At 33.1% G+C, this 26,681-nt stretch overlaps 1 protein-coding gene across 5 annotated transcripts in view; it reads right to left on the bottom strand.

Annotated features, from left to right (window-relative positions):
* Positions 1–26,681, bottom strand: part of LOC124361890 (RING finger protein 17-like) — a 78,684-nt gene that overhangs the window by 30,345 nt on the left and 21,658 nt on the right. For 4 of the 5 annotated variants that reach the window (XM_046815941.1, XM_046815943.1, XM_046815944.1 and 1 more), the window contains exons 8-18: positions 25,633–25,795; positions 25,001–25,111; positions 23,232–23,334; positions 19,870–20,042; positions 17,557–17,786; positions 12,432–12,504; positions 10,035–10,231; positions 8,588–8,735; positions 6,491–6,712; positions 4,716–4,858; positions 3,090–3,198 (exon numbers count right to left, since the gene is read on the bottom strand). In XM_046815941.1, coding sequence (XP_046671897.1) covers positions 3,090–3,198; positions 4,716–4,858; positions 6,491–6,712; positions 8,588–8,735; positions 10,035–10,231; positions 12,432–12,504; positions 17,557–17,786; positions 19,870–20,042; positions 23,232–23,334; positions 25,001–25,111; positions 25,633–25,795 — 1,672 coding nt within the window. Of the gene's footprint in view, positions 1–3,089; positions 3,199–4,715; positions 4,859–6,490; positions 6,713–8,587; positions 8,736–8,775; positions 8,837–10,034; positions 10,232–12,431; positions 12,505–17,556; positions 17,787–19,869; positions 20,043–23,231; positions 23,335–25,000; positions 25,112–25,632; positions 25,796–26,681 lie in introns of all 5 variants that reach the window. The other variant, XM_046815942.1, reaches the window with a different exon arrangement.

Raw genomic sequence — 26,681 nt, 5'->3', positions numbered from 1 at the left:
TGGAAATATTTTAATTTAATATCACTAGTGAATGTGTTGTAATTCACTAGTGGTAATAAACTAAAGAATTTACTTAGTAACAAATGTAATTAAAGTACAATTTTATAAACAAATACTAGATTGTGAAGTAGTAGCCTCCATGAAAAAGCCAATGAATATCTGAGATAATCCTGATAGATAAGAGCTACTATTACAGCAATTAGTATCCTCTTTGTTTTTATCTTTCTCTTAATTTGAGTAAAAAAAGAAGAAAACATTAATGGTGTGAAATTTTGTTAATTTGACCAAAAAGACTTTATTAAATTTTTACCAATTAGCTGGACAAACTCATATATTTTTAAAGATAATTTGAGACATTTCATACTGTAAACAATAATAAAATAGAAAGAAAGAATGACATGTGTTTTAATATTTGTGATTAATATAATATTTGCCTATTAATTTTTTTACAGGAGCCATACAGTTAACGCTACAAATGCAACTGAATAGGTAATAGTTTTGTAAGAAGTGATGTGACATAAATTTAACAAACTGCTTTTTTCTTTCTTTATTAATATTGTCTTAAGAAAATCACTTCATAATACATTGATTACTTATTTCACAACACACAGACAACACACTCAGGTCACATTTTTATTTTTTGCGTGAAAAATAACATCTCATGTCTTCAAGACAAGACCTTCTGTTATGACCATGTAACCAACTTGAACAGATAACTCCAACTTTAAAGGCCATGTCACACTGCCGTGGCGTCGCGTCCGTCCATCCATAGTATGAACGTCCGCGTATGCCGCGACGGTCTCGAATTCCGTCAAACTACCAGACACGCATCCGTAGGAGTTGCTTATGCGTTTCAAATACTTTGAATTTGTTTAGTTATACACTGATAGTGGAATTAATAGTTTGTTATAGCTCTACAAAGTTAATTTATTGTTCTGGAGTGTATTCATTAATAATTATTATCAAAATTATATTTTCATTATTACATGCAATACTATTTCTATTATGAACTTAGTGATTAGGGCATTCAATACTTTAAATACCTCTTTAAAACTATTGATTTTTATATATAAGATGCACTTGAAAGGATTATTTTGTAATTTTTGTGTTGGTGTTTTCAGTTTTGTAATAAGTCTTTATGTTTTTAAAATAAGGCCTATTTAATTTTGTTGTAGATCAAACATAATATGAAAAATAACAAATAAAATGATTGCATATAAACATGACACCAGAGTTATTAACCCTAGAACTGGCGGTCATTTCATCCTGGAGTGTCGGCTGTTTTAGAGCTTCGCGCAAGGGTTTTTTAAACAAATTATTAAAAATATAAAATAAAAGGAGTAGGCAGTGGCAAGAGCGCGCGGTGCCCCGGTGAGGGAGTTGGGGAAGTGCTTTATGCGCATGCGCGAGCCTTCGTAGCATCGCCGACGTCGGCCAAGGATCACTCCAGCCGCATAGCGCAGCAGACGGTGGCCGACGCGACGAACGTTGCGCCACGTCAGTTATGTCAGTGTGACTTGTCCTATTTGACAACATGGTTAGCGATTATTTTAAAAATCCATCCGCAGATGGACGGACGCGACGCCACGGCAGTGTGACATGGCCTTAAAGATAACAAAACAACATTGAAGTGAAGTGTATTCATACATTTTTTTATGTATGATTTGATTTTGTATTGTCTCTGAATTTTAAACTAGACAGTTTCTAACAAAACATCACTGAAGTAAAGTGTATTCATGAATGGTTTTATGTATGATTTCATTTTGTTTTTGTGTTGTCTGAATTTGAAACTAGAAAGTTTCTCTATTTCAAACCACAAATTAACCCTGAAGTTGGCAGTCGTTCAATTTTCAATGACACGGACAGCTGCTGCAATGGCAGTCGTTAAAAATTGAACGTCATGAGTCAAAAAATGATTCTTTTGTTAAAACATTTAATATCAAAATTAGTGACGATATTAGATACCATTTAGAGGTGTTTTTCTCAACACAAAACTATTTTGATTCTTATTCACCCTCCTAAACAGCTGTTATTTGTGATCGTTTGTTGTTGTTTGTAGTTCCCGTTCTCGTTTACTAACTCAGTGTACAATTACTGTGTCCTTATTTTCGTTCGGAAAACATTTATTTCAATGGTTGAATTTGATTTATACGTGACGAATGATAAACAAAGTTGTTTGATTGTCTAAGTGACGAAATATTATTGTGTAATTGTTTATTTTTTTAATTTTAACTGTATGTAAATGTTGGCGTTTTACCGATAAGCGTATGAAAGAATTGTTTTGAATCTAACCCGTTTTGAAATAGGCCTAAGTTGGTGTAAATAGCTTCTTAAATTTTGTTGTTGTACAAACCCTATACAACGATATATTTTCTGAAACTAGATACATTTTTCTATCTTTTGGCTACTTTAGAATTATCAGTTTCTAACTTTATATTAGTTTGCTATGTATGCTCCCCTTATGATAGAGTAAAATAAATTTTTTAACTTCAAGTTTCATCCAATGTGAAAAATATTAATATCAATGAATTATATTTGTTAGTATGTTTTATTATTTTTCAGATATTGCTGCATAAAACAGCCAATAATATCATTACAAAAACACAGTATTAGAAGGGTGGAGATAATTTAGAATAAGTACTCATAAACTGCTCTAAGATAGCCCCCACTACAGGTTTTTTATCTGCCAGCTTCAGGGTTAAGGTGACCTAGTCAATGACTTTATTCAATAATTAACTTGGAAAAAGGAGTGAGTTCTTAAGAACAAGGATTAGGAATAATTAGCACACTTTTGGTAATACAATTGACACGATAGTAGAACATAGAGCTATATGAAATTATGAGAAATTATGAGCAGCACTGTATTGTACTGCTCATGCTATGTGGCCTTTAGTTTTTATTACAGAACACTCTTTAGAATACACTACTCCACATGTTTTCCTATTGTTTATACCTGGGCTAAAGTTAATAGTTATATCAACTGTACTGTATTTTTGTATTTGTCATACCCTAACATATTAATAAAAACTAACAGTAAATTAGTTACATAATCTGTAAATAAATGAATAAAATAATTTTTTTTTAAATACCTGAAACGAGTTTTCAAGCCATTTTTGAATGCTACTTGTTCCATCTGACTTGGAGTCAACGTCGTGAAGTGTTGACTCAGATTTCTCAGATTTATTAAAACTGTGATACCTATTACAAAACAAAATCATCAAATCAATAACCTGAAACTGTATAATTATATGAAACTATTAATTAACCCACTACCTATGAAACTATTCCTGCATCAAACCTCCTTGTACAAATCCAATTAAATTTGCAAGGGTTTAGCAAAACTCTCACAAAAAATTCAATTTTATTGCTATTCAGTTGTTTTGAGAAAACGCAGTTAAACTCATTTGAAGCCTCTGCCATGCTCGCAAAATTCAAATTACATCGCCGTAATAAAAACAAAACAGAAAGGACGTCAACCAGTACTGTGTTTGTTTACTCAAGCCTTAGATTATACTGCAGAAACACCCAAACATAAAATACAAGATAATACACTGATCAATTGTTTAACTAAATATTACATTGCAGACAATCTCGTCACTGGTTAGAAAAAGTCCAAAAATATAGCATAATACCTTAATTTCATTGTTAATGCATATTTATATGAGGAATGCATGTTATTTTGATCATTTTAATACACAAACTTTATTATTTGAGCCCATACTAATGTTTAAACATATATTTAACAGTGTGTGTCATCATCACAGTACCGTCTCTTGATCAATGTTTTGGTACCGTGTTGGCCATTACTAGATGGTACCGTGATGTGGTTAATGGATTAATGGTTAAGAGATCAATGGCAGTACACTTTACTGCTGAATATTATGTCTTTTGATACATACAAAGGAAACAAAGACAATTTTCGATTTTACAAATACATAAGAGCTATTAGACATAATCAATATCTTTTGTTGTACACAGGCTCTTTGTACTAAATAACAGTATGGTCGAACACAAACCTTAGCCTTCCTGGTATGCTGATCATTGTATCTGTGCCATTCTGGACACTAAATTAAAACATTAGGCTCAGGTTTACATATCATATAGGGTACTTTTCCTCAACGCTAACCTTTCCAGGGTGACAATTTTGTATTGTCATTGTAACAAGATGCTGATAATACAGCTATGGTAAGAGGAAATGAAAACACTCAGAAATAAAATTAAAATTAGACTTGAAATCCTTACCTTTTGTACATTCCGGTTTTCTATATTACGAATCATAACTTTGTTGGTCGTGTACTGACTTTAGTACCGCTGACTTCACGGCCTCAAATCACTGCTCTATAAACTGAAATCTACAATGTATCAGGAGATTGGATATCTTTCAGTGACTATCACTATGTTCCTATTTTTCAGTATGAAATTGTGTGTGAAGCTGTGAGTAACTGCTAGAGTATGTACAAAAAAGAATCAACAAATATCGATTCATCATACAATAAGTTATTAGTAAGTTTTGTTTAAAAAAATTTGTCAAAAAATAAAAAAAATCGAACTAAAAAATCCTAAAAATCACAAGAATTGCCTATTATAAAAACATAAAAAAAAACTGTAGTAAAAGTATTGTTTCTCCCGAAATACAGAGGTTTGTTTGTTACAATAACAATAAAATGAACTTTGAAGACACAAACTGAAATTAGTGATGTAGGAAAATATCTTACCTGTGTTCAGGTAAAGCCAATCCAAATTCAATTAGATCCTTGCTGACGTCCTTCCAATCCTCCATTTTAGGATCCAAAGCACCCAGGTACTTGTCCTCCCTAATCCACATTTGGATCGGCAGCGAGCCATCATCATAGTCACCCTGTAACGTTCACAGTATATTACTGACAGAGCTCCGTAATACTTTCTTTTATAGTTAAAATTTGCAAAGGTAAGGAACAGTAAAAACAAAACTGTGTACTAGGACGTGCCTTGTAGGACACCTCTCTGCATAGAACGTCTCTCAAATAAAGTTCTGATTTATCTGAACTTGCAAAATCAAGGAACAGTAAAAACAAAACTGTTACTAGGACAGAGCCTTGTAGGACACCTCTCTGCATAGAACGTCTCTCAAATATAGTTCTGATTTATCTGAACTTGCAAAAGCAAGGAACAAAAAACTGTTACTAGAACAAAGCCTTGTAGGACACCTCCCTCCACAGGCTATCTTTCAAATATATTTCTTATTCATCTTAATTCTAGAAATGGGCATTGATTAGAGCTTTTTGCTGCCACACCATGTAGCCCAAAACTACTTACGTTTACAAAATTAGAATGTCACAGAAAGATTTATTTATTTTTAGATCTGAAGATATACCTTTATTTAATGACCAATTTCATAAATCTATGGGTCCTTATTTGTAGAGCTGCTAGCTATTTAATCAGTTTTTGATAATTCTGATAACATTAATTGTACAATTTTGTTAGTTTTGAAGATGATTAAAGATCTTGATAAAACACCACTGTCTAATGTAAATCATAAAATATACCTATAATTAGTCCAGATGTAATGTGTGTGATCAGAAAAATTATTTTATACGATTAATAAAATATTTCATTTGTATATATTAGGCTATTTTTGTTCTAAGCTCCCATATTGAAAGAACTAAAAGATGATATTGTTTGATTAATCTTTCTATTAATAATAGAACTTGAGATATTGCATTATTTTTTAACCATTAGGGATGCCATTAAAATAAATATCCACAACCTCTAGGTAAAATTGATATATTGCAATTATTTTGCAAGCTTGAAAACTGACCATTCCAGAAAATACTGCGATTGATCTATAGTTCCCAAGGTGACTAGTTCATTCTAGAATTTCTGTTTATTTCACTCTTAGTAGGATCAATCTAAAGAAAGTTATGTGGCCAATTAATTACTGTTCATTTATGTTTTATCTTACACTGAAATAGAGATGTAAATTCTTTCGCAATTTGCCAATATAATGTGTTGCTGTTTTAATATAATATAATGTTAAGGTAACATAGAAATTTTGAATTACAATTGAATTGTTTCCATATAAGTTGTTTTTTTACATGGACTAGCCAAAGAACCAAAGCGTTAACATTTTAAAGGCGTTATTGTACACGGCATAATTGATCACCTTTAACCCTAAAAGTTGCAAGCAATGTTAATGCAGTGGCAAAGTATTTTAGAGTACTCGTTAATGAATTTTAACAGCTTATTTCAGCTACAACAAATGTTTTAACATATTATACATAATTTTTCTCACAAAAGAATATAGAAACATCTTAGATATTTTTACTATCAACATAATCTTTTTAATGCTTTTAAAAAGTATATGAAAAATTGTGAATATGTGAATTGTATATGAAAAACATGACGAGTACTTTGATATGGTCAATACTGCTCCAGGTCCAGTTCTTATTGCCCCCAGAGGGTATTACCTCACTCAGGTGACACTTAACAGACTATACAAACAGAAGTTTACCGTTTTAGTGATGTAGAACTGTGATGTTGACGATTGTTCAGAGATGAGTACTTTGATATGGTCAATACTGCTCCGGGTCCAGTTCTTACTTCCACCAGACGGTATTATCCCGCTCAGGTGACACTTGACGGTGCCGTCCATCACTGAGTTGAAGCTAGGGTCAAGAGTGCGCATCTCTAACGAGGTGCACTCCACCACCTCCACTATGTCCTTAATAAATACCTGCACACACATCCATATCTTTTACCATTCATTAATTGCACAAGATATGCAACATCATCATGAAATATTGTTGAATTAATTAAACTTATACAGTTTATAAAACTTAATACATATACATGGTATGAGTACACCACAAGATGTAATGTAAAAAGCAGTACGTTATATTTCTGGGATTGTTTATAAGGATTTGTTTAAACAAAAATTTCAAGAACTTCATATTATGACAGTCCCTTGTTTAGTTGTGTATAAACTTTTGCTTTAAATGGCTACGTCAAACAACTTAACATACCAAACCATCCACCAATATAACACAAGGGGCGCAAACAATATTGCACCAAAAAACTGACTTCCAAACAACATTCATTAGCAACGTCATCTCTTGGATCAAAATTATCGAATGCACTACCAAATACATTAAGGCCACTGTCATTTTCAAAAGATAAATTGGTTTTTTCCTTTTGGAACACCCATTTTATGAAGTAGACGAATTTTTTGGGATTAACCATGAATGAAACAATTACTGTTGATCTTAGGAAATTCTTTTATCTGTGTTTTAATTAGTTTTTAATTAATTAATTGATTTGTTTGAATTGATTTTTTATTTATCTAATGTATTTCTTTTTTAAAAGATCTGGATGAAATGGAGGATCACATTCCTCTTAACATTGAAGTGTACAATGATGTGTTTTCAATTTGACAATGTATAAAAAATTGCCATGTAATCTTTACCAGTAATAAATGAGTACCATGTGTCTCATAATAGGCTTTGTAAGTGTTGAATGCAAAATTTCATGTCTACATTTAATTATATTCTTGAGATGTCCTGCGGAAGATAGAGACAGACAAACAATCATATAGAAAACCTTTTGCCCCTGGTAGACAAAAGAGAAACTGTTTCAGCCTCCTAAGTGATAGGGTTCAATGATACTCAGCCAAAATTCCTTCGATGGTCATATTCCATCATAGAATTCATTTTTGTCCATGTAACTAACGAGGTTTCATGCAAAATTTAAAGTCTACAGATAAAATCTCTCTTCGGATATCTTGCCATATGATACATTCACATTTTCATTCATTGCGTTAGGTTTCATTGCAGTATTTAAATAATAAAAGTTCCGTTTAGGTAGGCGGAGGATACTACAACACTAGTCTTTTTTTTAATCTTGTCAGCAACTTTTAAAATTTACTTTCTACTCCATTATTGTTTCATTTCACTATGTGAATAAAATTCTACAAATAAAATCACCAAAAGATTATGTATGTGTGGGGGTAGTTAGGCTAAATGTGTTACTTTGTCACAAGTTAAAATCTCTTATGATTTTATTCAAATTGTTTCAAAATTTATTTATTCTGCCATTTTACTTGATTTTTTCATTGCCATCACGGTTATCCATAAGACTAATGTAAAAAAGCTAGCTGTATATATTGAAAAATATTTTTGTATGTTAAATTCGTAGCCCTGTAAGATAGTTTTCCTAAATACAAAAAAAGATGACTTTGATTACGTCATGTGAGATTACAGGCATTTAAACTAAGAATATTTATAAACAAATTATATTTTCATTATACAAAAATTATTTTAAAATATTTAAATTATTTTAAAGTTATAGCTCATATATGTACAGATTTCAAAATTTATCTTCAACTACATTATTTTTTATTTGGAATTGATAACAAAACTGCTTAAATTTACAACTTTAAAAGCCTCAAATTTCACAATGAGTAATAAAAAAATAGTTTTTAATGGTGTTCTCTTAACACATTATTTATTCAGAAATTATAAGCGGCTGATTATTGTGTAAACAGTTCTTATATTTACATAACAAGAGAAAAATTGTCCTGACACAATGACACAAATAAACTAAAGTAACTTACCTTGCAATTCATGTCAACAACTTCTGTAACAACACCCCGATACCATTTATTGTCGGTTTCTCTAAGGACAGCACACAGGTCTCCCACCTCCCAGTCACTGGGTTCCTCAGGAGTCGACTCATAGAACTCTGTCATCTTATCTGAGAGCCTAAACACACAATAATATACTCAGCACACCAGTCTCCCACCTCCCAGTCACTGGGTTCCTCAGGAGTCGACTCATAGAACTCTGTCATCTTATCGGAGAGCCTAAACACACAATAATATACTCAGCACACCAGTCTCCCACCTCCCAGTCCCTGGGTTCCTCAGGAGTCGACTCATAGAACTCTGTCGTCTTATCGGAGAGCCTAAACACACAATAATATACTCAGCACACCAGTCTCCCACCTCCCAGTCCCTGGGTTCCTCAGGAGTCGACTCATAGAACTCTGTCATCTTGTTGGAGAGCCTAAACACACAATAATATACTCAGCACACCAGTCTCCCACCTCCCAGTCCCTGGGTTCCTCAGGAGTCGACTCATAGAACTCTGTCATCTTGTTGGAGAGCCTAAACACACAATAATATACTCAGCACACCAGTCTCCCACCTCCCAGTCCCTGGGTTCCTCAGGAGTCGACTCATAGAACTCTGTCGTCTTATCGGAGAGCCTAAACACACAATAATATACTCAGCACACCAGTCTCCCACCTCCCAGTCCCTGGGTTCCTCAGGAGTCGACTCATAGAACTCTGTCATCTTGTTGGAGAGCCTAAACACACAATAATATACTCAGCACACCAGTCTCCCACCTCCCAGTCCCTGGGTTTCTCAGGAGTCGACTCATAGAACTCTGTCATCTTGTTGGAGAGCCTAAAAACACAATAATATACTCAGCACACAAGTCTCCAAACTTTCAGTCACTGAGTTCCTCAGCACTCAACTCATAGAACTCTGTCATTTTATCGGAAAACACGTGTTCCTCAGGAAGACTCAATCCACTAGCCAACTCAACACAGCTTATTTCTTACAATCCACATTTGTCTTATTTTATGTTTTATTTCTACCGGTAACAGTAAAATGATAATTAAAGATTTAAAAACTCATAATATTAAAAGTTATACCCTACTTTAAATTTGGTTTGAAATTTTATACAACCTAAATTTTACTTCAATAATAATTGTATACATTTAAATTATAAGTAACACATGTACTAATACTAAAGTAAAAAATGTAATCAGCAATTACAGCATGTTGATTTATTTAGTAGCACAAAGAGTACCCACACTAATAATGGGAAAAAATTGTGATCGCAACAGAGAACATGGTACAATGACACAGTATACACTGAAACAAAATTAGGCCTTTTTATAGGTGTCAGCAAAAACTGTTAATGTAATGTGAGTGTACTTTTGGCTAAATAATAAAACTATACACCTTAAACTTATGAGCTTATGATGTATACCTTAATATTTGTTCTTGAACTTTGTCAAATGTGATGTACAGTTCCGAGGGTGACACCACCTTCAATACATTGACTCGGACTCGATCCGCTCCTTTTTCCAATTCCTCCATTCTTTCTAAGGCAGACATCTCTTCTTCTTCCTCGCGTGATTCTGTTTCACCAGTGTGTTTGGCTGACGCAGTCACCAATTTCTTCATCTGAAATGTTGGAATCTCAAACACTACAGTGATACACTAGAGTGATTAGATTAGATTAGGAACAGGTCTATTCTACTTCTTTCTAACACTATTATTCCAGAATGTATTGCACGCTTTAAACAAATTGACTTTAGATTTTCAGAGTGGCTATTTAGGACAGTATACCTATAGAGCATATCATAAAGTTTTAACCAATGTATTGAAACAATTCATTTTATCACAATGGCAATTTTAATATCTTTTAAGAACACTCCTTAATTTTATAACTTTTATTGGCTCTGACAAGAATCAAACCATTTCTATTGATTGAAGTATATTTTTATTTGTAAGAAAAAAAATCAATCTTTTTACATGGAGTCATAGTTCTATAATAATTAAAATATAACCATAAAAACTAAATAATATTTACACATTATATCCATTTAAAAACGAATACTTCATTCTGTTTTATGTTCTTTTAGATTTTTTAAAATCTTGTTCACGTTTTTTTATTTTTTATCTTTATTTGTTGAGATAATTTGTAATACTGTACTAATTCCACATAAAAAGGTGAATAAAAATATAAGGTTGTGACAGCTTAATACAGATATAGTCCTGTATCTAGTTAATAAACCAATACAACAGAGTATGGAATGGTTCAACAAAATTTAATGAAAGAGTTAACACACAGATACACTGTCCTTTGACCTTTATCTCCAAAATCAGTAGGCTTCGTCCTTGGACCAAGACAAATGTATATACCAAGTTTCAAGTCTCTAGCTAGGGCCTTTTGATCAAGAGTTATCACAGAGACAGATGGACTAGAACACAATTTTAAAAAGGTCCTGTTTGGTCCTTAATAAGGTAATTGTATCCAGAATTTACCTATAACCCTTTAACTGCAGCGTTCCTGGATTCACAGCAACACCCGAGCGCCGGGCTTAGTTACATACTAAGACCCCTCAGCCACGAGTATTTTTTCCCATTTTTAGGAGCATTTTTAGGAGTTTTTTTTACATAACACCTAGTAAAGTTTAACCCTTTAAGGAGTGCGTGTAAACTACTGTATACATAATGAGTAAGGACGTCATATGACGTATATTCTTATAGTGGCCCAAAAGAGTACGGACGTCATATGACGTTTAGCCTCTGTATTTTTGTATTATCCTAAATGCGATACTATTACTGATTCCCTTTAAGTAGATTTGTCTGTAAAGTGATTCCATCTATTGGCAACAAACTTAACTTCCATGTTTGTGCTCGCATTCACTTGTAATCAGATTTTACCACCAAATTGCAGTAGCCACCTGGTAGAAGCCCCTGACTCAAGGTCGCATCACGTACATCGCTTTGCTGTCAGAATATGCCGCCAAATTATACTAGCCGTTTCTTGAATACTGCATACTGTGGCCATATTTAGAGTGACATATTTGTTGAGCAACCATCTAGTTTGTTACTGTTGTCCATATGGCAGACAATATTGATTGAGTGTGCCGTAGTGAGGAAATAAGACATTTGATTTTGAAAAAGTAATGAAATATTGACTTGTAGAACACGTAGTCCTTTTTTATTAAGCTATCAAATGTAAATAAAACTTTATTTAAGTAATTTTAAAGATTTTAATTTTTTACTCCTTTTGGTAATTTTTTTATTTCATCCATTACTCATTTTAGCCTATCAATACAAGATGTCATATGACATCCATACTCCTTAAAGGGTTAATAAATAGAGCACATTTAACAATATTTACAAACTTCTCAAATAATGTTAATGTTTGTCACATTATTACAACATATTATCACTATCACACAACAATCTACGAATAAAAATTGTAAAACCTCTCGTAAAATATCAATGTAAACATTTTCGAACTTGTGTACGATACAAAGCACTCATAGTAGTTTGAGTAATATCCACAAGAGTCCACTACCAACTGGACAGCTATCTTCAAGACATTTCTAACATAACAGAACACCAAGTAACACAAAATAACAGCAGATACAATGAAAAAAAAAAGCTAATAATATGAAAGAGTATACTTGGCCGTGGCAGTTGTTACAAAACTAGAGCTGCACAATATATTTCGGTTGTGGCAGTTAAAGGGTTAATAATGATTGATTCACAACTTTGTTACAAATAATAGACATTATCCAGTTTGGACATATAAATAAGCCTATTTAGATCACATCCACCCAATTTATAGTTGTAGACAATTACTTACAGATGAAGTAGCTGATTGTTTATCCAGTTTTGATCCATCCACAACACGACGAAGGAACTTTGACTGTGCAGAGCTGGGAAAACAAAAGCCAAAGAACAGTTAATTACTAATACAGCTAGTTAATAATACAGCTAGTTATTATACAGTTAGTTACTAATACTATTAGAACTATGGTTGTGAGTAACAAGAGTTTGATGTCACAGGGGAATAAGCAATAATAGAAATAATCAATAGTTTATGGTTGGTCATTAATCTACACCGTCAGTGGATCCAACTCAGATACAAATTAAGACACCACACATTGGTTGTTGTGAATAAAATGAAGTAATAATGTCAAGCAATGACTTGATTTTAAGTGCATAAATTAATTAAGTGCACTTTGCTAAGCCTCTTATCTTGGTTTACCTCTTATCTCAGTAACAGGAAACAATATATTCAATACAAATATACAACAAATATAACTGCAAAGCACATACATAGCAAAATAATCTTCTGCATAGGACGCGATTACAGAGTATATCAGTACTGGCTGACCTTGACACATTAACATTCTTGCCACACGTACATACATACATATACTGAGAAACAAAGTATTGGCCTTCAAGGCAAAGCCTGTTTTGAGGTATTTACATAATTCATAGAAATAAAAGAACTAGCAGTGATAGAACAACAATTATACATTTCCAAATATTATAACATAATCCTAAAACCCTCTTTCCAACAAAATGCATTCAGATTCATACTTGCAAGATAAACAAATAAATCACACATACACTAATTATATAAAATAAATTATAAATTATAATCCTCATTATGTCTACATCTACTTTAACACGTTCGCTACCACCATGTTAAGAGAAGCCGTATACCCACAGACCAGCAGGCTCAAATATGAGCCGCACGGTTTCTTCCCGTGCACCGGCGTCCCAAATATGCGCCGCTCGGGGCACCTCCAATAGACTGACGTCCCATATTTGCGCCGCTGTTTGCATGCCACTATTATTGCCATGAAAAATCACTGGTCTATTTTAGAGGCTTGATACTTTTGTATTGGTCTATGGGGATGTCTGGCTCACATGTGGGACGCTTGGTCTCTGGATATCTTAAAAATTACGTCATATCATGGCCTATCATGCCAACTTGTTATAACCAGTGGCACAATAATTAGACTATGAATGTGTGAGCACTTAAATATAATGTAACGTGGAACATTCTGAATATAAGTGTAAATTTAATAACTTATATAAATGTTCACTTATTTTGTTAAATAGTTATGACATATGGGTTAACAGTCGCGTATTATGTCTTGTAGAGTAAAAATAACCCCATTTGTGTTTTGGTACCATGAAATAAAATAAACTTTATTTCTACTTAATTTTCTTATATTTTACTTTTTTTTAATTTCTAAACTTAAAATTCTTGTAGGCCTATAGCCTAATAAGATATGTATAATAATACATTCAATGAACTTGTATTTATGACTCTGTTGATTGAGCTTTTGTACCATGAATTAAAATACTATCATAATAAGATATGCATGTTTGATTGAAACTTACCCTAAAACCTACAGTAATTGAGCAAATAAATAGTGGCTCATATATGGAACGCTTGGTCTATGTTAAGATTTTGATGCTATAGACCGAGCGTCCCACATATGCTCCGCCGTAAAAATTACGCAAATCAGCAATATATCAAATAAGAACAGTACAGACGTACATTTTAGGTTATTTTGTTGAATTATAGCTCAATTCAACAATATTTTATCCTTGGTCTATGGTTAGTCTCACACCAATTATTCTCGGTCTGTGTAGGACAATCACATTTTGTAACGTTGGTCTGTTACGGTGACCCGAGCGGCGCAAATATGCGCCGCCTGGTAGCGAACGTGTTAAACAAATACTATCCATTGTACAATTTCCTACACCCACACATACATTTCCCTATCAACCAAAAATACAACATTTCATACATAACTCATAATACAAAGAAAAAATACTATTAAAAATACTTTTAAACCAGTTATAGGCAACTCCTCTGATTCTGGCATTGTATAATTTATCTAGAAGTAAATCATGGTGAACCGTGTCAAATGCTTTAGTAATATCTAAAAAAAGTCCAGTAATTTTCTTTTTGTTGTTAAGTCCTTTCGTTACTGTATCCATAAAATCGTGCAACGCTGTCTCTGTACTCATCCCTTGCCGAAAGCCGAATTGATTTTTACTAAAAAAAACTGGATTCTTCCAAAAATTGCAATAATTTATCTTTAACTAGTTTTTCAAATACCTCAGCAAATGAAGACAACAATGATATTGGCCTATAGTTACAACAACTTGTCCTTGAACCCTTTTTATATATAGGTATGATAACAGCTTCTTTTAGTTTTTCAGGAAATTCTCCTTTTTCTAAACTTAAATTAATAATATACAACAAAAACATTTGATGTCTTACTATATATTTGCTTAATAAATGAGTAAGTAATATCATCAAGTCCCGGTAAGGTACCGGTTTTTAGAGAATATACTGTACAGCTGTTCTTAATTCAACTTCCTTGACAGGTCTCAAAAAAATTGATCTAACAATGCTCTTTCGCTTAAAACTTGCCTTTAGTAGGTTATTTTTTACTTTAAAAATATGTGGGAACACAATTTATAGACAATAACTGAAGCTGTAATTATATAGGAAAAACTGTGTCAATTCAACAAATAATAAAGTATGGAGTCCCACAAGGTTTAATATTGGCCCCTCTACTTTTAATTTTTTTTATCTGAGATGAATTACAAAACATGCTATTCTAAGGAAAATTTGTTTATATGCAGATGACACTAACATGATAGTGACGGGAAAATCTCCAGATGACATTGAGATTTCTGCTTATATTGACTTGGCAGTTATCAAAGAATTCTTAAATAATTATAATTTATTATTGAATTCAAGTAAATCAAATTTTATAACATTTTCCACAAAACAAAATAGAGATAAAATTGAGCCATTAATTATAGTAGGAAATGATCTTATAGGACAAGAAAACTGTACAAACTTCTAGATCTAACCATAGATAAAAACCTATCTTGGAATAAACATGTTCAAAATGTTTTAAACAAATCACATCTGGAATTTATGTCTTGCGTTGTATGTCAAAGCTGTGTGACTTAAATGCTTCGAGAAAAATGTATTATGCATTAATCCATTCACATCTAGCATATGGAATTAGTACATATGGTGCAACATTAAAAAAAATGAGATACAATATTAAAAAAGCAAAAGAAAGCAATTAGTTATATTGAAACTACAGAGACATGCCTCAGTAAAACATTTTTATTCTGTGAGCTTAAAACCCCTACCATATATAGCTTATATGTGACAGAAGTAACAAAATTCGTAAAGACAAATTCTGTTCCATCTCCAACAGCTTAGCATGACTATAATAAACGTAACAAAATCATCACTGACAAACACAATTTGACATTTTATAAAATGAAAACTGATTATATGGAGAAAAGATTTTTACCTGAGGAAATCAAAAAATAAAAACTAACTATAACAAATTTTAAATAAAAATTAAGGAGCATCTTACAAACCAAACACTTTACTCTATTGATGAATTGGTAGATGACACCAGAAAATAATTGAGGCAATAGTTTAAATGCAATCAAATTATTGAAAATGTAAATATTAGTTTAAGGTTAGGTTTAGACACTCATATTTTGGTAGTAGTATTGATGCTATTCATATACATTTATTGTATTGTATATTTATGGAATAAAGATGATTCTCCTCTCCTCCCTTCCCCTCTCACCATCCCTTCCTCTCTCTTCCCTCAGTTGACAATGCCTTAAGGCACATCTTGCCATTTTTTACAGTGATCTCACAATGTCAAGGTAAGACCTGTGCACAACGTTGTAGAAGTCTTCATATGTGTACCTAAGTACTAATTATTTTCTCATTGTTTGGTTATTAAAAAAACAATATATTTTCTTTCAAAGTTACATAAGTGTAAGTTTAGTTAAAACACCGCATAATCTGTAGGTACAGATAACTTTGGGTCAACTCTACTTAATTAATTTTTGTATTATATTATAAATCCCTAGCTTAGGAAAATTCTCTTTTCTTAACCCTTACCACGCGTACTACGGTAAATCTCGCAATCGAAGTTTTTATTTTTTGTTGTGAACTATAGTTCGTAAAACTGCTGATAGAATGAGGTAGAATGTTGTCCGAAACTCAGACAACGACTGCGCTCCATTCATTGTTCTCGACCACCCGTTACCGATCCAAAATTGGTTGTCATAGCAAATGAACGCCATTCTGACTTGCAGGCGCGTCTTACGGGATTTCCCGCGTGGTGAGGGTGACCAGTGGTGTTCATGAGACCTGCGCATAAGCTTGTTCCTGTATTGAGTTGCGTGTTTTACATTATTTCTGAACATTTTATACAGTTATATTACTTCAACAATTGTGACTTCAATTTGAAACACTTCATCCTTTGAAAAAAAATTCTGTTTTTTGCCTTTTTTCCTATAATATCTTCAGAAGTATTAAATCAAATAGAACTTTAAACAAATTAAAAATTTATTTTTAATGCTAGGGGGAAAATATAGGAATTTCTATTCAGCGCTCTAAGGGTTAAAATTTAGAAAATCTAATTCCGGCCATATAAGATAGAAAAAAGTCACATCCTTTAATAATACAGTAAAATGGTAAAAACATTATTTAAAGGAATTAGTACAAATACTTAATATATTAAAAGAACAACAGACATCTTGAAATCTATCTTCTAGAGTCCAATTTTACAAATAATTAGAAGTTTTTGATTGCACTGTAATCTTTCTCAACCAGTAGAGAACATTATATCAAGAGAATGTTCTGTACTGATTGAGAAAGATTGCAGTGAAATCGAAAATTTCTAATTATGTGTAAAATATGTGTCCTTTTATGTGTTCTTTTGATCATTGGACCCTAGAACGTAGTTTTCAAAGTAAGTCTGGTGATTTTCCTACTAACTGGTAACAACAATCCCTGGCTTTAAGCCCTATTAAAAGAGCAGTTAGAATTTGGAAAAAGCGTCAAGGATAGAGGCAAAATATTTTGTAAAGTTCCAAGTAAAAACTGTACGTAAATTACTCACCTAGGACCTATAGAATTGGCGTATCCCTTTTCAACCAATCCTCCGTTGATACAGATATCCTTATCTCTTTGAATATCGTACAGGGTGACGCTAAAGTGAGAATCCTTGACATCATCCACATACACACGCAACAATCCAGCCTTGGCCAAGCCTTCAAACGCTTTCTTGGCTGAAGCAGTCCACCCTTTTTCATGTTTTGGAGCAATGTCACTAAGAGAACATTTCAGGCCCTAAAATAAGACAAACAAATATTTAGCAAACAACTGCCAAATGCTGACATATAGAAATGTTTTCAAATTTAGACCTGAAGTGCTTATTTATATATAAAAGTATATGATTATTCTAGGTGATAAATGGAGGTGGTAGGCAGGAAATGGTTAATCGCTAAATAACTACTGATTTACAAACAGTTAAGAGATATATACTTAAGGAAGTTATCAGGTAATATTGATTTATTTATTGATAGAACTTAATACAAGATCATCAAGATCTGAATTGGTGTCAAACAGTATAAGCATTTTACAATTTGTCAATAATAGTTTCCAGGTTAGGCAGTTGTGGTTAATGTTCTCTCCAATTCAGGAACTCCTCCAGGCTGTAGAATGATTGGTCCAGCAACCAGGTTGTCAGTCTCTTCTTAAGCAGATTGCGGCTGATACTCTTCAGTGCTTCTGGGAGGTTGTTAAAAAATTTTGCTCCAGCGTATGTAGGCTTTGATTCATAGAGTGCTGACCTGTGTAGAGGTAATGTATAGTTTGTGGCATTTCTAGTTTGGTAAGCATGCCTATCATAGTGTCTTGGAAGGATTCGAGAAGAGGCATGAAGTATTGTCTCTAGGATATAAAGGGAGGGTGCTGTGAGGATCCCTAAGTCCTTAAAAGCCTGTCTACAGCTGTCTCTTGTGCCTAGCCCAGATATTGTTCTTATGGCTTTCTTTTGTAGGATCAGTACACGCTGTATATTTCTTGCTGTTGAACCTCCCCAGACCACAATGCCGTACCTTAGGTGTGACTCAAACAGTGCATAGTATGCGATTTTGCTGGCTGCTTGAGTGCTGATGGTCTTAATCCTCCTTATTACAAAGATGGCTGAGCTCAGTCTTTGACAAAGCCTATCCAGGTGTCCATTCCAGGATAGCTTTTCATCTATGATGATCCCCAGATGCTTCACTTCGCTGGTCACTGTGATGTTGGGGAGTTCCGAGACTTTCTCTCTGTTTCTTCCCAGAACAATCTGCTTTGTCTTAGACTCATTAAGTACAAGGTCATTTTTTATGCAGTATTCAGCAGCCACATTCAGTGCAATATTACAATACTAAACAACAGTCAATCAAATTGTGAATGTTATGAAATGAATATACGTTAAACAGGAATAAAAAATGAAACTTAAGGCTATCTATATCTTTAAAATATGATTAGATAGTGGAAGGGATTAATAATGGCTGAAGCCAAAAAGTGTAAAATCCAGTTAAGAATTTTATTGTGAATGTTCTTTAAAAACACTTCCTGTGTCATGAAACTGATTAAACCAGCGACGAATTATTTAGTTATCTCGCTAATTCTGATCTCGACATGCAACTCGAAATAGATGCACACATGCACACTAACAATAGATTTCAATTCTGCGTACCACAAAATACACTGTGCCTTCTGTTGCGTTGTAAATATCGTACTATGGACTGGTGACAAGCGTGTTGAACACAACAGTGGACTACCACCGCGCAGTTGTTGTGTGCAAACTTTGGCTGTAGTTACCACATGTGGCTCTATTAGACAGTCTTTCATTTGGCAAAGTACAAAACTGGACATCAATAGAACAAAACCTGAGAAAACTTGTCAGCAGAGATATAGATCACCACCTATGTCATCATCTTGTAAAAATTTGGCTATAGTTGCCATTTTGTGACACAGAAGAAAGGATCAGAATTACCTGTGCTGTATGTTATCTTGTGTAACTTTGGCTTGCATAGACTTAGGTTGTAGAAGTGGCATGTCACTTCAGTATATTGTTGTTCCTTTCGCAACATCAAAGACTGGATATTAAAACTACTAAACCCGAACTTGTCATTATGCACATTATATATGCTGCCACTTTGTATCTTTTAGGCTTACATCATTTTATTTTAAGATATACCCTTCCTAAATACAGCTTGAGGTTACTAGTAGCGAGACATAAATACCTGTGCTGACATCTTTTGAAATTTCGGCAGCAGAAGCTGCACGTGCATCCTTCCAATTTAAGCTATGCCCTTTCCAAATACGGCTTGAGACTTAAATACAGCTTGTGATTACTAGTAGAGAGGCAGATAAATACCTGTGCTGACATCTTTTGAAATTTCGGCAGCAGAAGCCGCACATCCTTCCAGTTGACTGTTTCTACATTGCCAAAGTCCACATACTGGACCTCGATGTGGCAAGATCTGGGTATGCTGAGAATGACACCCCTGTACCAGCTTCCATCAGAGAACTTGGCCGCTACCATCATCCCTGCAATTGTTTTTTAGAAGTGAATTACTATAATCCTCTCACATGTATAACATGAAACGGCATTGCAGTACCAAGGAAAGTTTAGATGGGAAAACTATACCAAGTATATGACGCATGTGCTTCTTAGTAAGAAAAAGAATTACAAGAAATGGTCACATTGGAGGTGTTTAAACCCACAATATTTAACAACAGTGAAGAATAATTCTAAGAATGTGTATCTAAATTAACAAGGCATGCTTCTGGTTTTACTGTATATAGCTTGCAATGCATTAGGACAAGCTAAAAAGAAATATTTAACAGAGAACTTGAATATAAAACAACAAACCATTCCGTTGCACCCACATATTTAAACAATCTACACTTTTCCACATTAGATAACGGAAATAGATGCTTTTGAATCTAAGTTGGTTTCCGAGACCTGCATATTGATATTATATTTTCTTGGTCAGGACAACAAAGCAAACTCATCTGTGGAAATTGAATTTAAACAGTTAGAATAGACATCGTTAAGAAAAGGAAAACTCAATTATGGCACTTGAAATATCTTGGACCGGAAGTAAATTACATGGGCTGGTAGTAAACGCATTTTAAACCAAGTAGGCCTTAAAAACCAACTTACATATATATTTTTTCTTCTTCTTAACCAGTCCAACAAGACAAACTCAAGTGTTGCATTGTAAATAAATTAGATCACAAGTGAATTTAAATTGTGGGAATAGACACTTTTAAGACCTTTTGTTCATGTAAAGACCGTAAACATAGAGCTTCTCAGTCCTAAGTATGCACATACAGGGTGATCCAAGAGGAAAGGTAAACATGTGTCTGGAAATGCTTTGTCAACTAAACTAAATAAGGCTAGCGAAAGATTTCAACCAGATTTCTAATTGGGAGATTAAAACTGAAACCATTAGAACGGTAATTAAGACAAACATTTGATTGTTTCATATGAAGTTTGACCTGAAAAATTGAATAAAATAGTTCCCAGAACTGTAAGCCCCTTAGTTTGTAAAATAACTTGCTTAAAAAAACAAAAACTACTGTGAAAAAACAAAGTTGTTTACATTTAAGTTGCTGTCATTTCATTAAATGCATAAAAAATGCATAAATCCTTGAAAGAATTATAGAGAATTTAATTCAGGAAAATTGATTTAAATAAAGTCAAGAACAAACAAATTCTAAATTAGTCTATTTAAATTTAATTGCAAGAAAACAAACACTGAAACAAAATTTGTTTCATTAAACATTAAATTGTTTCATTTAATGCACTTTGAACAGTCTGAATGAAATATCAACAGCTGTTACTGTATCATGTCAGCTGATCAATTATTAATTATGTATATGTGACAGATTCGGCCAAATACAAAATAATTGAATCATAAAAAGTGAGGGCTCTGTGGTGTAATGGTAGCACATTCACCCGGCAAGTGAGAGATCCGGGTTCGAGTCTCGGCAGAGCAAGTACTTTTGGCGATTCAATGTTTATTGAAATTAAATAAGGCTATTGCCATTTATAAAAATTTAATGTAAATAAAAGTCATTTGACAGGTATTTGGTCTTCCGATCATATGTTAGTTAAGTTATTTAAACACATATGTGACAGATACGGCCAAATACAAAATAATTGAATCGTAAAAAGTGAGGGCTCTGTGGTGTAATGGTAGCACATTCACCCGGCAAGTGAGAGATCCGGGTTCGAGTCCCGGCGGAGCAAGTACTTTTTGCGATTCAATGTTTATTGAAATTATATATACATATACATAATTACATACACACACACGCAGTGTAAAAAAATCCCACACAGGCTTGATAATTCTCAAACGATTATATGTAAAGCAATAAAACTTGGTACATCATCACTGCACCTATAAATCTACTTTTTGAAACAACTACCATTTTTTTATCATGTCAGAGGGATGGCCTCCTGACTCCTTGCAGGCCATCCCTCTTATTAGATCTTATTAGAGCATAAGCCGAATATTACATCAAATTAAAGGTCTCTGTTAGTAGAGTACAATGCTGCAAATCAAACCTGAAAAGGTTCACTCTTAAAAAAATTATGCTGGTTTAAAGTTTGAAACATTTACAATGTAAGTTCTGTTCTAGGTGGTTTAATATTTTTGTCCTGGCTCAAGTTGTGAAAGTTAAACTTAGTAAATGAATACTGTACTTAAAAAATAGTTTTTATAACAGTTATTGACTCTTCACATCAAATGGAGGATGGTCTACAAGGAGTTCGGCAAAAGAAATTAATGTAAGCATAGCTCAAGATGTACGTTGTTGTAAAGTGTAATGTAAGATGTATATCATGTAAAGTCCAATGCCTAAATAAACTAAAAATAAGAACTTTCTATTATAAAAATTATACCAGATTCTTCCCTATCATTAATCTTTGCCAAACAACCCCATTATATACATTTTGAGCTATGCTTAGGTTACTGTTTATTTTTAGAACTCCTTGTAGACCACCCATCCTACAAAATACTAGCTGTAACTGCTAGTAGTTATATAAATATTAAAATGTTTTATTTTTATATTAGAATAATTAAAATAGGCTAATGTTTTATTTTAAAATTTGTAAAGTTAACGACAATCATTTTCCTGTACATCAGAGTTATACTTTGAAGAATACCTGCTCAATAAAGACATAATTTATTTATTTTATTTTATTTTAACAAAGCATTGTTAACTGTGAAAACAAAAACTGAAAATAGCTTTATTAAACTGCATGTTAACAATTTTATTATTAATACCAAAAGAAACTCTTAAAGTTAACATAATAAACAAACAAATAAAGTCATTAGCATATAACATGTGTTATGTTAAGTAATCAAATGAAGGCAGATTATGTTGTTGTCTTCCTTTTAGTTCATTTCACATACACTGAAACAAACTTTAGTATACGTTCGTGAGTTCATTTAGATTTCATGTCTACAGTTAGTCAATTAGTTATATCACAAGTTAATTTAATACAGTGTAAAAATGTGAATTCTGAAAATATTATTTAATATCTTTTAAAAACAAGAAAGTTTAAGATATGATTATAAATATCCGTGAAACATGGTAATGTTTGTAATCTACAGATTATGGATTGATAAAAAAATTAGTTGGCACTGTATTCTGAAATTGATAACACGCATTTAGCTTTGTAATTGGTACTGCGTTTTTGGTTAGAAAATAAGATTGTTTTACCTGGCGTAGGGTTGTAGATGACATTTTCTTGAGGCCCCATGTGAGAGTATACAAGAGTCAGGTCAGTCATCTGCTGCAGGAGGAGCTTGCCTCCGTCTGCAATCTGGAAAGCCAAAGTTTCAATAGCTACAGTCTAAAATAAAAATCCATATAGTTACCTACAGTGTTCATGTTAATATAGGTAACATCTAAATACAGACTAATTCAATACTAGAAACACATCATAATCATTATAATAATTAATAAATGTAATTGTTTTTTTTTCATCAAAGTATAAATCAAAATGTTCCAGATTGTTCGCTTGGATTTAAACAAGTGGCAAAGTAAAAATTTATCCTTTGTTCAAAGTTTGTTAGTGACGATGGATGATTTGAAAGTATAATATGATACCGGACATTAGCCATTGTTTTTATATTTAAAAAAAAATTGTTTATAGAACAAATTTGTACAATACCATGACTCTCGTGACGTTAACCCACAAATTGGCAATCAACTGTTGCAACCCTCAAAATTCTGTTGTGTATGGCATGTCTAAACTGGCATCAATGGATATTCTGTTGATTACCACCACTCACTCTTTGTGTAAACACAGCAGTGTTTCGTAATGCCTTCTTCCTAGGTATACCCTCGCTACCTTCTTATGTTTTACAACCACTTTTTATAGCTTTGACTTACAAGAAAAATTTACATTGTACATCAATAATAGTATTCTCTACATTAATAGTATTGGTTTACAGTCAAATCAAAATCAGCCAACCAATTAGAGAAAAATAAACTGTCAGTTCTAGGGATACATTTTTTTTAGCTGCACTGTAAGGAAAGAAAATGAGAACAATAAATCAATCCATAAGAGACGGCTGTACTGCAACCATCTTGATTTTAAGCCTATAAGAACAATCTTACACTTCAAACACTTTTACACACATATTTTTTTTCATCACAGAATAGTTACGCTTGATTTCTTATATGAACTTAAAAGATAGAATAAATACATATCAAAATGCTATTTAATGTTTTTGTTGGAAATTCATACAAAATTAAACCTATTTGTAATTTGTCAATTAAATATTCAAAAGTATACAAATTAAAGGAAAACTAAAAGGTGTTTGGATGATTATTAATAATATCTTTAAAATATGACATTTCCCATAAATTCTACAACCAAAAATAACATCATTTGTTAAAAGTTAAACTCAATATTGTTTCACAACAGCACTGGTTCTTCAGCTGTCTTCAGTAAGCATCATGCTTGACAACTTCTTTATCATCATTAAAATCAACATGTCTTAGTCCTCCTCCGTAGACTAATGGTTATAGTCTCGACTCTCTAACTGAGAGATCACGGGTTCAAATCCCGGGGAGGGCCAATCATGTATAGACACGAAACAGTGGACTTTGAAAAAAATAATAATAAACCAGTGAACATCGCAGCCTACATAGCAGAAGCTGAGGCTTAAAAGAGATTAAAAAAAAAAAAATAAAAAACATGTTTTAATTAGCATCAGTTCAGATTGTAGTTATAATTAGCATTATGTTGGACATAAATTTATTAACATTAAGTTAAGACTGATGTTATTACTTGATTGAACGTTTCTAATTTATAACTCAATATTTTTTTTAATTATGCATATTTTCATCTCATATTATAATATAACAAATAACTCGATTGGAAACCCATGTACTGTTACAAAAGTAACTGATTTGACTGAAACCTAAATGTCAAAGTTAATATCACCCTTATGACTTACAAACCACACTTGGAAACTTACTCTTTGTAAATAAAAATTTGTTGGTGTATTGATGTGAGTGACTTGACCATCAAAAGTGTCACCTTTTTGGATATCAATATCCTTGAAAAACCCTTTCTTGGAGGAAGGATCCTGAAACATATGACACTGATATTATTAATCTAACTTCTTAACTTGGCCTAACAAGAACTGCTAATTTTAAATATTATACCTTTTTGTGAGTCCTCTAAGGTATTATGGACAGGTAAAACAATTCAAATAACTAAAACCCTAAAATATTATTAACATGATTTGACTGATACCACTCTGCCCTTGCAAAGAATTGATAAAATGTGGATCAGTGATGCCAATATCTCAAGAACTCAGAAATGTAACAACATGTATCTCATGTGTGGCTTGTATTTTTTTCTTAGTTCGTTTGACAATCACTTACTGGCACTTTTTATTATTTTTAAATAGAAGTTTTCTCTTTCCAAATAATCAAAGGTTTTATTAAAATTTAAAAAGAAAGTATTTCTACAGCAATTCCTTCTAATATCATACTATCGATGAGAAATATTTAATTTGACGATAATTAAGAGCTTATAGCTGTCTGAGACAACTGGAAATGTGACACAAATGATTTTAAAAAGCACATTGAAAGTGTAGCTGACCTTAAACAAGCCCTCCAAATTGACAACATCAGTTTGGCCCGCACAGCCCAGGAATATGAGTGAATCTGCGAAGGAACAATTGAGATCCTGGACTCTGCGCAAGTGGACCTCATGTAGCTTGGATGTTCTGTTGATATTCACCACGAACATGGACAGTTCTACACTGTAACATTACAATTGACTGTTACACCTTAGTAAATCATTAGACTAAAATAAAATGAAACAGGGCACACACCCACTATATTAAAATACAATGGAATGAGTGATATGTGTCGTCCGCTGCACAAATGTTAGTGCGCCACAAACTTCTATAAAAGGCAATGAGGAACAGTAAAATATTGAATAAGACCAAAAATTAAATTTGGGACACCTTTTAGTAATAATATTATTAAATTATTCGACCTGTAATATACAGGTTGTTCACGAAAGGGTGCCTGTAGCTGATAGTGCTCTTGAAAATAATCAACAGTAAACACTCAGAATTAAGTTGTATTAAGACGAGTGGGATAGCCTTCTCCAACATTAAAGCTCTGGTCAAAGATTGGGAAAAGAGGACAAGACACAATAATTGGAGTAGAGCCTCAGGTTTAAGACTATCCAAATTATTTATCTCTCCTTACGCTAAAGGGTGGACAGCTCTCCTAGACCAGAATAAGGAGGATATAAGACTGATATTAGGAATTTTGACAGGACATGGCCCTCTGAGGAAGCACTTTTTGAAGGTAGGCCTTAGTCAGTAACGAATGTAGACTCTGTGGAAAGGAGGAGGAGTCAGCGGAGCACATTTGGTTAGATTGTCCTGCCATTGTAGAGACTAGGAAAAGATACCTGGGAGCATATCTCCTCAGCCCCAAGGACATTAGAGAACAGGAGCCCTTAAATCTGATTGGTTTTTGCAAAAGCCTCGGTCTTTGAGGACACAAAATTAAAGTAAGGGAGGCGCAAAGGTCCTTTTAGGACTAGGCGCGGGGACAAACTGTCCTCTTCCCTCAGGAAAGGAAAAAAAAGACGAGTCTTCTGCAGGGCTTAGTTCTTGGACAGTTTTTCTT

Source organism: Homalodisca vitripennis, chromosome 5 (genome assembly GCF_021130785.1).
Source record: "Homalodisca vitripennis isolate AUS2020 chromosome 5, UT_GWSS_2.1, whole genome shotgun sequence".
NCBI lineage: Eukaryota > Metazoa > Arthropoda > Insecta > Hemiptera > Cicadellidae > Homalodisca > Homalodisca vitripennis.
Note: the sequence above shows the minus strand (reverse complement) of the source record. Positions and strands in the feature narration are given on the sequence as shown.